Here is a 17,940-nt window from a genome sequence, read left to right as displayed (position 1 = left end):
AGGTCAAGGGGTAGCATCAACAACAGCGGCCTCCCTCTCCCCACAGAACACCCTGAGAACAGAAACTTAGAGTATTCACATTTTATTACTTACAAAACATTACCTCAAAATATAAACTACCTCATGGACCCAAACTCTGTAATCACTGGGATCATATAAGCCTTAATATACTCTGTTTTCTGGAAGAAAATATTCACACCTGTTCAAATCCCCTGCACAGAGAACAAACTTTCCCTGGGAGGCATCCCCGCACTCATTTTGCCAACTTCCAGATAATAAAACTAAGGTTTCTTTTTGCTTCTCTCCAAAATATAATTTATTACATAACATTTACAACATAAAAAAGAATCCTAGAATAAGTTCATGAATAATAACTAGAAGAGTTATGTTTGTGATGTGGGCTGTGAAGAAGGATCCCCTTTTCTCTGCTGGGTACGTGGGACAGTAATTTAGCACTTGGTCGGCTCTTCACGAACGCTGCCAGGGCTCTCAGGGGCTGCTCTGGTGTTTGGAAGGAAGTGGGTGCCGAAGCACTTGATTTGCTGTCTTTTGGTATTTTGGCTATCTTGTCTTAGAGTGATATTTGCAAATACTACCCCTAGGGCAACGATGAATGGATTTATCATTTAGTCTGGGAAGATGCAGAGAAACTTCCAAACTGCTGGGAGTGGGGTCGGGGTGGGGAGGAGGAGCAGTGCTTGCAGACATTGTACCTGTGGGTGCTGACTGGCTCTGCCGCTTACCTCCAGGACGCATGATCAGGAATGATCACCTGTGATGGGTGGTGGTGGTGGGAGTGGCCTTTTAAACTGTTCTACAGAAAAACAGAGAGGGAGAGGAGCAGACCAGGAGGGCTGCGATGAGCCTAGATTCAAAATTCTACAGCCAAGGCTGGTCACGGCCCGACTCACTGTCATCAGAGCTGCTAGGTGGCGTCCCCAAACCCAAGACTGACTGTACTGGGTGAAGGCACTGCTAGGGTTCTCTGTAGACACACACAGGACGTCAAGAAAGCTAGCTGTGAACAACACGGAGACGAGACAAAGGTGGCCACAACCAGTCCAGTGAGCGGGAGCATGGTGCAACGAGAGCAGGCTTTGGAGTCCAACAGATCTGGGTTCAAGTTGCAGCTCTGCCCCTGTGCTTATCTGGACGGTCTTGGATAAGTTGCCTCTCTGGTCCTCCCCAAATATTCACCGCCGAGGCCTGGGATAGGAAGGCAGTTACAGAAACCTTTGTGTCCCTGTTAGGAGAACTAGGAGGCAGTGATGCCCCATTACAATATAATGCCCGTTGCAATGGCACAATGTTTGGGTCTTATAATAACCGTTTCTCTTTGAGAACCCCTTGCTATCTTGTTTTCAATTCCGGTACATCCTAAGACAAGACTGCAAATGTTTCTACAATCAAAACTTAATTCCCTCTCAGTGGGCTCCAGGTTGGGGACGGAGTGGCTGGCAGAGGTGAGATTGTGGAACTGGAGAGTATGTCAGTGGAAAAGAGCCATTGGCAGTGTCCAGGCTGAGGCTGCACACAAGGGACGAGGAGAAAGCCAGGCTGCACAAATGTGTAGGCTCCTTCTTCCCTTGCCCTCTCCAAGCCATCTCTCTATTTTGGTTGCTATACTGATACTCCAAAATTTTAAAGTCTTTCCCTGTTCCAGCGTTTTTACTGTCAGAGGGATCCACCTGGTTCACCTTTGCTTCTGCAGAGATTAAACACTGCCCTTTTATTTTCAGAAATAAACTGCTCTCAGTGGATTTCCAAGGTGAGTCATGCATCCATCCCAAACACAGGGACGCTGAGTGCACATGGTAGAGCACAACTACAGATGTTGGGCCTGGCCTGGCTGGGACCACATGGCAGCGTAGCAGTTCACCGTCATGTGGGGTCCTCCCTGCTGACCCAGCCCAGGAGGCTGCACAGGCTCCCTGGTGCTGAGAGCTGGTGAGGGCCTCTCAGGCAGAATCCACCAACTACCTCTGCCCTGTCAGAGGTACGGGGCGTGGGCCCATCTGCCGGAGGACTGCCAGCTGCTGGGGAGGGTGACCGCGCCTTTGGGAATTGCAGTTCTGGGACTCCCAGGCCTCTCAGTTCTGGTATTCTCAAGCTTTTCTCCAGCTGGAGATAATGCTAACATCCCACTGTTGCAGCTTTTTCAGGGCACTAGAAGAATTGGGACACTCTCTCCAAATAACAATGAGAATTTTTTCTGAGCCTTTGTGATAAGAAAGGAGAAAATCATTCCTCGAGGCAGAAGCAGCAGAAAATCATCTCAACAAAAGGCACAGACTTCCCATTACACATTATCACGCTTTCAAATAATCACTTCTGAAGCCCATTCTTTGGTTTAAAATAAAGTGGTTCTTAAAGTCGTAGATTATCTCAGCCATGTCTTGTTTCAGGAGGAAACATCTGATCTGGGGAGGCTGGTGGATGAGCTCTTCTGCCCAGAGGCCCAGCCTGGCAAGCTGCTCCCTTGATGTAGATGGTGATGCTGAATTTTGCCACAGGCTGTCTTTTGGGGGGAGTGTGACAGGGGAGTCCATTATAAGGAGTGATTCCCACTGATCTAGTCATTCCTCCCACCCCAAAATGAAAAATCCAGGACAGACGCCCTGTACTAAAGTCTCTATGGAATGTGACGTCACAGTGAGTTTCTCAGTTTCCTTTGAATAAGGCAAATACTTCTTCCGTGAGATAGCTATAAAGTTAGAATTTCAGGACTCCAAAGATAAAGTTCAGTGATTCCCTTCTCCTTTTTATTAACTAAAAAACAAAACAAAACTGAAACCTCATAGGAGCAGCATTTAATATACAGAGAAAGACAGAAGCAGCAGGAACTGCCTATATTCTGCATGTGTAGAGGCTTAGTGAAGAATCAACACTTACTTACAGAAGGTTGGTTTGAATGGAGCTTTGGAGGTCCTGGCTGTACTCAATTAGCAGACTCTATGACGAGGTGAGGGGGTGAGTCTGAATTGGGCAGCCACTGAGCTCGGTGGTTAAATGCACGGGCTTTGGATTATTCTGAGCTCAGCAACCCATTGCCCTGGGTGACCCTGGGAAAGCTACCGACCCTCTCCACACCTCATAGAAAAAACAGTGGGCTACTGTGTATGTAAAGCAAAGTAGCCCGGGGCCGGCCTGTAGGGACCTCTGGTTACTTTTGTTATTATCAGGGGCTCTGCAGCTGTGCCTGGACCAGGCGATGGAAGAGATTTTGATACCGGCACTAATTTGTAAAACTTTGGAGAAACCACCCCTTAGTCTGTCACTTCTCTTTTCTGCTCTCTTCCTCACTTTGGCCTGTCCTCTGCCACTTCTTTCTCCTCCTTTCTCTCTCTTCCCCTCTCAGAGCTGAAGCTTCAGTGGGAGGTGCCTGCTTTCAGAGAAGAGGAGGCCCCTGTAGGTAGCATTGTGGCTGCATGTCAGGGTCTGCTCTTCTCTTTCCAGCTGCATCCAGGCTGAGACACCCACTGGCTGGGTCCAACCGGTCTTTGGTCTCCCCCTTTCTTGATGTACCTACTGTGTGCTGTTCTTCCTGTACCTAATAATAAGCCTGTCAAAACTGAATCCACTATCTTCCTGACACATAAAACACGCCTGATGGCTTCCCTCTCCCAAATTCCCAGTTCTTCACGCTGAGAATCCTCTACCTCTTCTCCTGTCAAGTAGTCTTCCTCCTGTCTCTCACCTCACCATTGACTTTGCAGACTTGGCTCTAATCCTCACCCCCTTGGGCGTCTGCTGCAGTCTCCCTGGCCTCTGGCCTCAGCGACTCTGCCCCCCCCCCCATTCCTATCCTTTCACAATAGAAATTGTACCACTCTCTTTGTTGGAACCCTGTGACATTGTCAAATATCTCCTCCTTTTAGAAAAGCATCATTCATGTCATTTATCCCGAAAAAGAAAATCACATCCACAGAAAAGAAAGTCATTTCAGTCACAGGTTGTGTGTAGAGACCCACACAACCTGTGAGCCACACGGAAGGGCTGTACCACGAACTTCAACTCACTCCCCTTGCCCCCTGCCCAACGCGGAGCTTCCCACCGACTGACTATTCCACCGTTTGCCCATCAGACCTGTCTCCAGATTTCACCTTCCCCAGAATGGCTACCTGAAAGCTTGGTTCGCTGATCTAGTAAGCTGGTCTGGGACAGGACGGTCCTGGTCGTCTTTAAGGACCAGATTGGATTTCTGCCTTGTAAATGCATTGGGAGGCACACAGCTACTTGGGAAGAGGCAGAAATGTTAGTTGTGTCTTGCAGGGAGGACCTTTGATATTTACACCTCTTTTTTTTTTTTTTTAATGATTTTGGTTAACCAAAGCATTAAGGGCTTATCCTTAATAAATATTCTCTCAAATTTGAAGGTCTAATTATTTGCTCTGTGTGTGTGTGTGTGTGTGTGTACATGTGTCGTGGTGGTTTGCTGTGCTTTCTCTTCGTACTAAAACTCTCTCCCTCAGAGCCACATGACAGATGATAATTACTTTTTGTGGTGCTGAATACATTGCTCTCCCCTCAATGAACACTGTTACCTGACTCCCATTTCAACCCCGGGGAATCCGGATTCACAGAGGAATAGAACCTTCTTACAAAATCTGTAGAATGATTGCAATTTTACTTCTGAAGCACCCGCTTCCCAGCGGAATAGCCAGTGATTGATGCCCCTGTCAGAAACCCAGAGGCACACACACTCATACATCAGCTGGGAGATGACATCAACAGCTCACCCAGCAGGCCGGTGCTGACTCACCCACTTGCTCCCTTCTGAGACAAGAGCTGATAGGAAACCCAGAGCAACAGCAGGGAACAAAGGAAGGAGTTGGAAGAGGATCGGGCTCTTAAAAGTCCGCCAGGTTCTTTCCTTTCTCATCTTCTGCTGAGGGCAGCAGCCATAGGCTGAAGTCTGTAGTTCTATTGCTGTGCGGCCAGGATCCTGGGCTGTTATTCAGTTTGTCCTGGGGGTGCGCTGTGAGTGGTTTTCATGGTACATATACAAAGATACATCCAGCTCTAAACACATACCTTCATCCCTCTGTAGGTACAAATGATGTCCACATTTTCCTTTGGGGTGGATGTGACCTATATAGGCTAAGCGCGTGCTATGACATTTGTCTTTTCGGAGAGCAAGTCTATGTTGATTCCAGCAGGATGGGGCAGCAGAGACTGGTTTGTTGCTAAGAAAGTGTCTGAAAAATAAGGATACTATGGGGGCAGAGGAGTAGAAAGCAGTCCAGTAGGCCCACTGGCACCTTGTGAGTGTGAGGAGAGTTTATCGGTAGCGGCAGGCCAAAGCGTTGACATTCTTGACCACATAAAAGCCCATGGTGACTGGAGGGATGACCAATGTCCGGCCAGCCCGCAGGGGGCGGGGCTTCAATTCTGGGAGGGTCCCATCGTCCACCATCACTAAGGGCTGGCCATTCAGCTGCACTGCTCTAAAGTGAGGAAAAACAGCATTGCGTTAAAAGGGAGCCATTGCAACAAAGCCTAGGCAGCCCCAGACTGCTGCCAGTCTGATATGTGCGCAGCTATCAATGACACTTGCTATGCCCAGATCTCACCTAGGGGCTTGATTTTAATAATGAATTCAAGCATCCCAGCAACACTCTGAGGAGGAAATTATCATTATCCCTATTCTACAGGTAGTGGGTAATTGACTTGCCCAAGGTCATACAGCCTGTAGGTCTGGGAGCCAGGATTTGAACACAGGTAGTCTAGTTCCACAGGCATATCATTTAGACAAGTGACAGGTCTCCGTGATGCAGAAGCTGAAAAGTGTCTCATGCTTAATTTTTTTTAAACTTTTATTTATTTGTGTTTTTCCAGGACCCATCAGCTCCAAGTCAAGTAGTTGTTTCAATCTAGTTGTGGAGGGCGCAGCTCACAGTGGCCCATGTGGGGATCGAACCGCCAACCTTGCTGTTAAGAGCACCGCGCTCTAACCAACTGAGCTCACTGGCCGCCCCTCATGCCTAATTTTTTAAAAATCATAATAGCACTTCAGTTTGACTTTTCTACCTGAAGAGTTTTTGCTCGTGGAATGATGCACAGGCTTAACATGATTTCAGAAATCTCCTGTTTAACTCAAATTTTTCATTAATTTGACAGATGAGAGAACTGACATCATATTACTTGTATTGGGTTGTTCTGAAGGACAGAGACATATCTTTAACAACTCTCCTTCTTGTAATCTAAGAATGAATTTTCATACCTAATATTTAATGTGTGTTTCTATTTTAGCAACACAACAACGTAGGTGATGAAGTAGGCATTTGTGATCACAATTCATCTGTCTTGCCCGCTTTTATTCTTCCTGTGGACCAGCCACCTTCAAACCTAAGAAGGAGGCCACACATGTAGTGCATGTAGAGAGCAAAGAGAAACAGATCACCTATCTTTTGGCCTGGGGTGCAGAATTCAGACAACTTCCCAGTTTTTCCTGACTGGGGAATGACTCGTACAGCCATGTACCAAGGTCAAAGCTCAGTTTTATGGGTCAGAAAAAAAGGCCTGAACCAGGCCACCAGCTGGAAATAAAGCTGTGAGTTACCCTCAGAAAATCAACACTACATGGTGATGACTATTTCTGGGCTTTGCCCAACCTCCAATGTGATAACACTGCAGTGCTATCTCATCTGAGCTGTAAAGAAAATAAAATGTTAGAAATTGATACAAAGGTCTTTGTTTAGTGTTCCTTCTGCGCTGTGAATGATAGACAGGTTTAGAGAGAGATAATCAGACTCATGTCCAATAGAGCAGTGAATTCCCAGAGATAAGTGTGTTGTAAATTGTTCCCAGTGGAGAGTGAGGCAGAGAAGCAGCTCCAGACTTGAGCCCACATGAATAAGTCTGGGTCCGGTCCAGGTCTGACTCCTCCTCCTCTCGTTGGTATGCCTGAGGAATAAATGAGTGAGAAGGGGACTGACTCCTGTTTGGACATCCAGGCCTGCCTCTGGAAGGTGCGGCGGTGGGAGAATCGAGATCTGAAGGTAGGTGTTGACTTCACCAAATATGCAAGGAGCTTTTGCTCCAAATTTGAGTGACCCTCTCTGTTGAAGACAGCCTCCTCATGGAGTGGGAGGCAGGTGAGGAGAGGTGGTTTTGTTGCAAAACAAAACAAAACAACAGCTCAGACATGTCCTCACAGTGTATTTTCATTATTTTGTTTCAGATGGTGTGACTATCCAACAATCAGACCTATGCATTGACAAATACAAATTCTATAACACGAATTAATCTTTCCACACTCATACTCATAAAAATTGATGTCATACTCAATCACTTCTCTCCTTGAAAACCTTCAATGGTCCCTCTTACACACAGAATTAGGTGCAAGCTTCCCTTTGAGGAATTACGTAGATAACGCCCTTTTAGATTCAGCTGATCCCAGAGTATTGACCTCTTTGGGTTCTGGGAAGTGCAAAACCAAGTGTGATAGGCAAGTCTTTTAATGTCTATACTTATAACGAGTAGTTATTCTGGAACAGGCCCCATTCTAATTTCCCTATTTGTTGGTTAAAAAGCTAACTCGGGTGTGTGGAACAGGGAGCATGGTTGATTCTGGACTGATCTGTAACTCCAGGAGCCGGACCACTAACTTGTTAGATACTACGGCAAATCTCTTAACCTCACTTCCTGTCATTTTTAGTAAGAATGCTACATAGGCGATAGTGTGAATGTGATGAAATAAAAATATGAAAGTGCTTTGGAAGCATAATGAGCCATATATGTGGGAGATGGTGGTGTTCTTTTGTTATTCTTTTCATTGCCGTTACGAGTAAACATTTTGGTCCTTGTACTTGACTGCTTTATGGCATGGACAAGTTTCATGGCTTCCTGCTTAAAGCCCTCTCTTTCCTTGGTACCCATGTTCTCTCTCTCTCTCTCTGTTTTCCTTCTTCATTTCTGCATGTTGTTTCTTTTTCAAGGGGACTGTTCTCTTCGACCTGACTCTCAGATATTGGGGTTCCTGGTGCTTTGTCTGTGGACATCTTCTCTTCCCACACTACGTACTCCCCCTGTAGCGCTATTAGCTACATCCGGGACTTTGATTATTAGCCACATGTCATTGCTTCCCAAACCTGTACCTCCAGCCTAGATCCTTCTCCACTTAGCTGTCCCACAGGAACTTCAAAGTCACTCTGCCCAAAGTCAAAATCTTCTACTCAAACCTTGTCCTTTTCTCTGCCTTTTGATCTTTGTGCTGGTACCACTATCTGTCTGATTACCTAAGCCAGAAAGCTGGGAGTCATCTGAGACTTCTTGCTCAGTTCCCACATATAGGGTCACTAAGTCCAGTCAATTCTACCTTTTAATATTTGTCAAATCTGCCCCTTTGACTGCTATTGTTTTAGTTTAGACCCTCACGCTCTCGCATGCCACATTGTTGACCGAGACATATGCTGCCGTCACTGCTTCAAGCTCTGCAACTCCCCATTCCTTCTACGTGAATACGGACAATGAAGCCTTCGCTCGATACCTCTCCAGTCTCAGACCCTGCCAGCACTCCAATGCCAAGTAACTGTGGATAACAGACCTCTGGGTGAGGGTGTGGGAAGAGTTGGCAGTCTTGTAAGGCTTTCATCAATATACGCATGAATAAAGATTGTTTTACAATGAAAAACTAGTAAGTCTTGCACATAGATGAGAATATTTCTCAAATGAAAAATGTAAGTAGATATTGTTAGGATTACAACACATAAGTTCAATAAATGTATAGTCAATATCTTTCAGAGGTGAATGCCAGTAGACACTGTTGGGATAACTAAGACACACGTTGATTTAAAACTGTCATAAAATTCCCAGTAAGATTTTTTGAGAGGACAAGGGCATCATGAGCTCTTTTTCAAAAAAGATATCGTAAAAGGACAATTGCTATACTGTGAGAGGGCTATGACATTTGTTGACATTGCAAAGGAACCCTCCTACTTTTGGGTTGCACCCTTGTCCCAGCAAGACCAGATGAAATGACTTGCAGCTCAGCTTCTGGGGGGTTGCATACGGAACTCCCTCAGTTGGACTAACTACTTTGGTCCTTGTAGAGTCTGCCCAGGTGTTGTTCCCTCTGGGGAACCTTCTCTGACCCGGGGTTAAGAGCCTCATCCTGGGCTCTCTTGTACCCTAAACTTCCCTATAAGCACCTCACTGAATTGTAGTGTTTTACTCACTCTGTCCCTCTGGACTGTGAGCTTGGTGCAGAAAGGGATCCTGTCTTTCATCCCTAAATCCTCGGTGCCTAACAAGATTTTTGGCACAGAGTAAGGACGAAATAGTTTCTGAACAAGTGAATGGAATTTTGAGGCGCTTTTGCATTATTTCTGGTCTTTCTGGGTCGAATTTCTCCAGTTCTAAAGATGCTCCCTGGAGGCTCGTTGAGTGTCTTTACAGATTTCATTAACGTACCAATTACTCTTGCTCTCAGTGGCTCTGGAGATGTTAGATAAGACCTGAATTATCACTGGTTCTTAGAGTCACTAGATTCCTTATCCCACCCTAATACGAGGAAATTGATCATTACTAGTGTTTTTCCTCCTTAAAAAAGATCTATAGGATCATCTCTTAGCTAAGCCAATATGAGTCAAGTTTGTGAGAACTTGAGTCCTCCTATGTCCTCTACAAAATCCCTTCATTATAAAGATGGACTGTGTGCTTTACCACCTCCATTCTATTTTTCCTGCTTATATTTTTCTTTTAATATTTATCCTGTTATCCAGTGAAGTCACATCAAGCTAAATATTACAGGAATCTTTCACTTTCATGCATTGAACAATTTGTAAATTTGCAAACATAATCATGTTAATGATAAAAAAAAATCATTGATTATTGAGCACTGTCAATGCAAAAGTCACTATGCTATGACTTACTTTGACTATCGCATTCAGTCCTTACAACCAAGGCAGGTATTAGCATCCCTATATTACAGATGAGGAAATCCAAGTTTAGAGGGGTCTAAAACTCACCGAAGTCACACAGCCAGTAAGGGTAGAGCTGAGACTGCACCGCTGCCTTTCCCCATAGTCTTATCTGGCCTTCCTTGTGATTGCTAAAGAGCCCTGGGAGGCACATAGGGCAAGATTATTATTATTATTGTAACTTCACTATTGAGACAAGGTCAGAGAGGTTAAGTGGTCTGGGCAAGGTCACATAGCTAATAGGTGGCTAAGCTAGGTCTCAAATTCAGGCTTCCTGACATTTCTTTCTACTATTTCATGTTGTTCTCCAATTCCAGATGGCACTCACCAGGATCATATTTCTTTCTCTGAAAACCTTTCTTGTCATATTTTCATCATATTCTGGCACCTTCTCACTGCCCATGGTTTTTCAAACCAAATGCTAAATGATCCAGACTATGTTGAACTATTTCTCTTAATTCCCTAGCTGCTGAGGGCATTTAAATTATCCAAATATTAGGACAACTGGGTTTTATCACCATTTGTTTTCACAAAGTCTGAGGTACTTTGCAATCCCTAAAGCTGTTTTCTTTATTTTGCATGCTATTTGAAATGGGATTCTATGTCTCAATTTGGAGTCAAGCCCTCTGCTCTTCAGCTCTCTATGGCAGCCCCTTGGTCAGGTCACTCTTTCCCCCACCACCTGTCTATAGTCTCTGGTCTTCACGTCTTATCATGGCTCTTGCTAGCCATGAATATCGAAGCAAGCTTTCCATCGTTCTGAGGTCTCGAAAGCAAGTCTAGTGAGCATGCCCTTTGACTGTCTGGAAGATACGTGGCTGGAATCTGGTCTGGCTCCGGGTGGGCTTTTGTAGGAGCAGAGACAGGGGAAGCCTGTGTATTACTGGGAGCAGTCTTGGGACCTAGTGTCTGGTTCAGGCTGGAATACTTGGGGCACTGCATGGGAAGTGAAAGGACTGAAGAGATAACCAGTTCCGTCTGAGCAACTTTGCAAACGTGATTTGCCTTCTCTGAGCTTGGGTTTCTCAACTTGTAAGATAGACTAGATGAACTGTAACATTCCTTCTGGCTTGAACATTTTTCAGGCAGGTGGCCCACAGCCTAACAGCTAGCCTGAGGCAGACTTTAATGTCAAATTCAGAGTGATCCTGCACAAATAGAAATCTGATCATGACATTGACCTACTAAATGTTCTGTGCTTCCCTGCTAATCTTAGAACATTGTCCAAAGTCCTTGCAAGACCCCCTAAGCACCTTTTACGTAGTTCTCCAGCTCCTTAGAGGCTCACTCGAGCTCCTACCCGTTCTAGCTCCCCACCACCCACCACTTCCTTTCATTCTGTGCCGCAGTTTCTCCAATCACAATCTCTCTAATCTCAGCGTTTTGTACATGTTGCCTCTGCCTGAAACCTTCTTCACACTCCTTCCCCGCTTCCAGCTTCTTTTTCCTACTTGTTCCTCCAAAGTGCTCCCATATTACCCAGTACATCTCCGGTCTCAGCACTCATAACATGGTGGTGCGATTGCTGACTGCTTGTCAGTCTCTCCCCAAGACAGGAAGACCATGTGTCTGTCCTTTTCCTCCTGCACTCTCCTGTCCACCAACTCACACAGTAGATGCTCAATAAAAGAAGGATTGGATATAAATACGGGGGTAGCAGCACTACAACCTAGACGAATGACACTGGACTGGAAGGCCAGAGACTGGATTCTGAGCATGACATGTGCAGGCCTAGATATGCCACCAGTCCGCTCTGGTCTGTTTCCGGGTTGTTAAATGATGAGAGGCAGGGAGGGAAAGAGGAGTAGGGGTTGGTGGAGAGCGAGAAGAAGGAGAATGAATAAACATCTGTGTGTGTGTGTGTGTGTGTGTGGCGGGGGGTTGTATGGAGGGAGGGTGTTTAGGGGATATCAGCTCGCTTTGCTCAATAACCCGCACACCTCCTAGTTCTGACCCTATTCCAGTGTGCTTCCCCAGGAGCCACTAGAGGTCACTCTTGTTCCACACAACTGCGCAGGAGGGGATGGGGGCAAGGCAGTGGCTCCCAGGAAGCCGAAGCACGTGCGTCTGCCCCCACACCCCCTCTACCGCCCGGGGATGGCCTGGAGTTGTGCCCTGGGCTTGGCCTAATGAGGAAGAAACCACAGGATCAATCAAATCACAACAAAAACTTCCTTGCGGTCCACTCGGCTGGGGTCCCACCTGGAATAAGGCTAATACCGTATTAAGGAAATGTGCGAAGCCGGCTGCGATTTCTGCCAGTGGTGCGGGCTTCCCGGACAGTGTGCAGGGAGGGGATCCGTGCAGGTGCTGGGCTGGTGGCGCCTGAGCGACTTGGCGCCCGGCTCTCCAGTCCCAGGTCCACAGCGCCTCCGCCCAGCCCGCCGGCCATCACCTGTGTGTGTTTCACAGCGCCCCCCGCCCAACCCTCACCCCCCTGCCAAGCCCCGGCTGCCCCATCGAGGTCGCCTGCCTGGGTTAGCAAGGTGGTATGTGCAGCTGCCCTTCCTTTGTCCAGGTCAGGGGCAGGTTAGAGCCAGGAGAGAGCCCGGCCAGGTTTGAGGACAGAAGGGCCTTGCTCCCCTTACTGCTCTGGGAGAGGCTGTGCTCTGGGGTAGCTGAGAGGAAGTTCATTTGAAATGGCCATGAGTGATTACTACCCCGCTGAGAGGGCTGCTCAGGAGTGGCCACCACAGGCCAGCGTCCCTGGCCCCACATGCCCAGCTGGAGCAAAGGCTGTCGGATGCTCATGACCCATCTTCTGCTGCTCCTACTCCTCAGAGGTCATGGGAGGTGCACTTCCTCCCAAGTGTGTCCTGCAGCTTTCCTCCTATGTGCTTTCTGCTCTGCATGGAATCTGGTTAGAATTTGTCAAAAAGTATACATGCACTTTCCTCCGGGCCCCATAGGATGCGGCTTCCTCCACCAGGGTCTTATCTGAGAGCCCCAGCTGGAGGAGAGGCACACTGTCTGCCGCTCCCTTTTAGCACGCATCCTTCTCAGCTTTATTTTATCCATGTGCAGGAGTTATTTTTCCTGCTACACAGAGTTGTTTTCATTTCTTAATTTTCAGTACCACGTCATCCAGTGCCTTCTTGCCCATGACAGTTCAAATGAATGCTTGTTGAGTTCCACTCAGTCAACCTTTCTAGTTCTCATGTGGCTTGTGGGACACGCCAATCCCTTCCTCTATTGTTGTTACAGAGAGGAGACTGCAAGAGAAAAACAAATGGAGACAAAAGCTTCCTGTTTCCCTTGCCCCTTCAAAAGTCCACCTCATATATGAAGTTCCTGGCTGCCGAGACATTTGGAGGCTGATAAGATCATTTGCCCTTCGTCCTGCTCTTTGAGGGCATATTGAAACAATGAGGAGTATCGATCCAGCTTCTGTATCACTGAGCAGAGAAGACACTATGCAAGCAGAGCTGGGGGATTTTATAGGCGACTTGTTAGGGATATAGGCTTTTCCTGTTTGCAGTTAGGTGCGGGTGTCCTGATCTGATCTGTGTTTTAGTCAAGTCTATATAATAATTGTCCAAGCCACAATGGGATTCCACCGTGTACTTCTTTTTTTTTTTTAATTTATTGGGGTGACAATTGTTAGTAAAATTACACAGATTTCAGGTGTACAATTCTGTATTATATCATCTATAAATCCCATTGTGTGTTCACCACCCGGAGTCAGTTCTCCTTCCATCACCATATATTTGATCCCCCTTATCCCCACCGTGTACTTCTAAGGGTTTAAAATAACTGAACATACTTGGTAGACAAGATGAGAGCCCATCTAAGGTACCTGGATTTATACTGAGGTTGTTAACTCCCAAGAGATGAGGGAATCATGTAGGGGCAGTTTGGGAAGAAAATTTGATTCTGTGACCATGTCAAAGGTCCATGTCATGGGCATAATCACACTCAAACCACAGGACACAACAGGAACCAGCTATAAAACTCATGGAGACTTTAATAAGTGGTTAACTCTGTTGCCTTCCCATTGTAAGGAATGGGTGCCATGATCACCAGCATTCACAAGTGGAGTGTAAGGGACATTGCTTATATCCCTGCTGTTCTTTGTGTTGTAAAGATTCAATTATAATAGACAGAAACAGAAACATGCAAATGTGTGGTCAGACACATGGTAATTAACACATTACACAAGGAGAGAGACAGACAGAAGGGAAATCAACTTCTTGGCCTGGATTTCAAGGCCTTCTGCCTTCTGGCCCTAATATATTTTTGTGGCCTTTCCCCTCACCCCATAAAGCATCTATATTCCAGTCATGTGAGATGATGTGCCATGCCCCCAAAGTGGCCCTGCAGATGTTGTACTCCCAAACTTTTAGTAAGCCTGTGTTCCCTCCAGCATTTCCTAGACATGTAGCTCGTTCTTCCAGCTCTTGCTCATTGGCCCTCAGCCCTCAGGATTTCCCAGGTTCTGTTCGTTACACTCCCACTCTCCTATATTTACCCTCTTGTGGTCTGTCTTGTCTTGTCTTAAAGTATCCTCTAGGAGAAGGGACCAGGTTTCTGCAGCCCCAACTGTGTGAAGCTGGAAGAGGCAGTGGAAGGGGGGCGGGGTGCAGGATCATCCCCTTTACAGGCAGCCTGCAGGTGAGATGAAGAGAGTCAGGTAAGAGGGCAGGAGTGTGTGTGTGTGTGTGTGTGTGTGGGTGGGTGGGTGTTTATGTGTGTATGCGTGCACGTGTGCATGCCTGCACACATGTGCACAGATACGTTTTCCATATGTAACAGTATGAGGTACAGTCCATGAGCCATGCCCCCATTTAGTTCCATTACTATTAGGTCATGGCTCCCAGGATACCTATCGAAATACGTTAAATCAAAAGGATACATATCTGTTTTATCGGATGTTGACAGTGTCTTCTATAATACCAGGTGCACTGGTGTACCCTCAATAGGGAAGAATAAGTAGCACAGGTTGTGTTCCAGGGTCCACAGATGTCAAAGTGCAGAGTGCTTGTGACTGAATCATTCTTGCAAAGATGAGCAGGGAAGAGGTAGTCTGCCAGGGATTGCTGGTGTCTGGCAGTTGGGGCACAGGCTCATGCTCCAGCCCCTTGTTTGGAATGAACCACATCCTGTCACGGGCTCCCAATGCTTGGTAGCCAAAGAAATACTGATTCAGGGCCCAGGCCCTGCTATAAGGATGAGGTGGATTAGGACTTTTTACTTCCCGGGGGCTTGTGTGTGTCCATCACCTGAACCACAGCCTCTGGAGTATGTGGAGAAAGGAGAAGACAAAGGGCCATTTCTTCTCAGTCCACCAGAACTGCCTACATGTTCTGCTTCCCTGTCCCTCAGTTTAGAATCAACTACTCAGAAACATGTTAGCTTTACCCTAAAGCGCTCATTTACCAGTATTTCATCCAGGTGACAACTGGAACAGAATGGAACTCTGTGCCTGCAGCGAGGGTCCCCCAAGTGAGCGGAGGTGGAGAGGAGAGGCCACAGCCCCGAGGGACTGCTATGCAGAGAGATTCCAGCTGCTGGGAATGAGCTGGAAATAAATGTATCCCGGAGCCGAAAACAAATGAAAAACTCTTAGAAAATAACAGTGAAAACCCTGGATTCCCAAACATCTTGGTTTAAGATGTCGAGTGACTGTAAAATATAAAAGCATTTTATGATGCTCTAATCTGCAGAGTGATCTGTACATTACTAATCTGGGAGTTAAAACAAAACAAACAAGGAAACCTTTGGGGAGCCGTACACATCCTTCCACTCAGTTACAGAGAACCCTCTAGGGGTTTATGGCATGTTCACACCTTTGGCAAAATGGCTTAGTGCCTGAATGTAGAACAGAATCTGGGTGAAATCAAAGATGCAAATCAGCAGGGATCTTGTTCCAATGTTTTCTAGGGGGACAACTGTTCTCCACTTTGGCCACATATTTGAATCCCCTGGCGAGCTTTAAAAAATACTGATGCCTGGGTCCCAGCCCAGAGATTTTGGTTTAATTGGTCTGGGGTGAGGCTTGGGCACGGGGGGTTTTAAAACTCCCCAGGTAATTCAAATTGCAGGCACGGTTGAGCACCAGGGGTAGAAGAAAGAGTGGGAATATGTTTGCAGCTGGGGGTGGAGGCGAATCAGCTTTCTAACCACTGCATTCTGAATTTATTTTGAATGAAACCAGCTTTTCTTACTTTTGTAGAGCACCATGTTAGGAGGCCTCACTTTTTTAACCTAAAAGGAAGATGTGACCTTTTAAAAGGTATGCTTTTTGTTGACTAGTCTGAAACGAGCATTTCTGCTCTTTCAATAGAACCACTTCATTTCATGTTTCCCTGGATTGTGCACACTGGGGAGACGAGCAGGCTCCTTGGGGAAGAGTGTGTGGCATCCTTGACAGGATGGATTAAGAACCGAAATCAGGTGAAACATTCGCATGGATGATGAAGTGTTCCTTTAACAGTCAAAGGGACTACTTTGTCCTTTTCTACAAGTGCAAGTTGTATAAATTCTCAAGCTGTGTCACAGAGAGCTCCTTACAGTGCTTCGAGCTCTGTTTAGGCAACAGGAACTAAGGGGATTAAACATATCATTCAGTACCCTTACTGCGTCGTCTAGATATGTATGTAATTTTTTACTTAGATAATGCTATATACTTTGGTTAAAGCTATCCATCCCTTTCGGAGCCACAGATATCCTCAAATGAGCACGCAAAACTCCTCTGTTTCAGTGAGTAAGCTTACATTGACTAAAGATTGGTAAGGGTCATTTCTCTAAACACAGAGGGTGCCAAAAAAATGTATATACATTTTAAGAAAGGAAAAAACTGTATTAAAATTGTAATACAATGAATGACACTAGCATTCATTTGATTAATGCCAACTTTTGAGCGAACGTCATACTCCACGTTGCTACCGTAATTCAATTCAACTTCAAAAAGTAATACATAGATAACATCTCTTAAAATGTGTACACTTTCTTTGGGCACCCCTGGTATTTACTTCTCTTTCTTTGTTTCTACAGACTGACTCACAGCCTTAAGGATAAGTATTTTTATAAATATAGACACTTATATATATATTTCTATTTCTACTTTTACAGTGTCTTTCAGACTTTCTGAAGCGGAACACTAACTTGAGTGTTGCTGGTTAGAGTAAGTATCACCTTCCTGTCACTCACAGTGGCTCAAAAGCTTCCCACTCGAAGGCACCTTTCCTGCCACCAACTGCTCCCAGCCTCTGCAGCTTAGCTTTCCTCCTACGGGACTCTGAGTGGCCTTTCAAAAGGGCTGCAGGTGATGTAGTTGCATCTGCACTTGCAGGGCCTTTTCTTCCAGGTCAGAGAGCTCTCTATTCTGACCCTTATTCTTAAAAAAGGATCTTTTTTTTTTTTTTTTAAAGTGGCATTTTAAAACTAGCACCCGAAGCCCTGCATGGGTTAAAACTTCACAAACTCTCAGCTTGAACAGCACAACTATTGATGTTCTTTACCTCTTATAGGATAATGAAACAAATTCCAAATGCATTAAAGAGATGACTATAAAAAATGAAACAGAAAATAATCTAGAAGAAAATAAAGATACCTATTTATCCAATTTCAGGAATATAAACACATACACATATAAGTAGAAAAGAAGAAGCCACAAAGCAAAAGATAAATAGATTTACCTATGTAAAAAGGGAACACTTCCATATATCAAGATAAAAATGAAATCGTTGGAAAATAGCAAATAATATGCTGGAGAAAATATTTCAACACATATAGTAGATAGGAAAGGGTAAATTGCCTTATATTAGAAAAAACTTACAAATCATTAATAAAACAGGTAACACCCCAGTAGAAAAATAATCAAAGGACACACAAAATTCATAAAAGCAAAATAATACTAATAGACATAAAAAATTTCAACCTCTCTAATACTCAAAGAATACAAATTAAATAGAGATACTATTTTTCATTATAAAGTAGGCAAAGATTTAAAAATCTTACTATTCTGTGTTTGGTGAGGTAAATCGTAATAACAAAATGTTCACATTTCCTTCTCCTT

General features: G+C 45.4%; 1 protein-coding gene across 1 annotated transcript in view; it reads right to left on the bottom strand.

Annotated features, from left to right (window-relative positions):
* Nucleotides 1-4,608: 4,608 nt before the first annotated feature.
* Nucleotides 4,609-17,940, bottom strand: part of HPSE2 (heparanase 2 (inactive)) — a 520,430-nt gene continuing 507,098 nt past the window's right edge. The window contains exon 12 of the mRNA XM_033130730.1: nt 4,609-5,447. Coding sequence (XP_032986621.1) covers nt 5,282-5,447 — 166 coding nt within the window. The 3' untranslated portion in view covers nt 4,609-5,281. The remainder of the gene's footprint in view (nt 5,448-17,940) is intronic.

The sequence above is a fragment of the Rhinolophus ferrumequinum genome, chromosome 16 (assembly GCF_004115265.2).
Source record: "Rhinolophus ferrumequinum isolate MPI-CBG mRhiFer1 chromosome 16, mRhiFer1_v1.p, whole genome shotgun sequence".
NCBI lineage: Eukaryota > Metazoa > Chordata > Mammalia > Chiroptera > Rhinolophidae > Rhinolophus > Rhinolophus ferrumequinum.
This window is presented reverse-complemented; position numbering and strand designations above follow the sequence as displayed.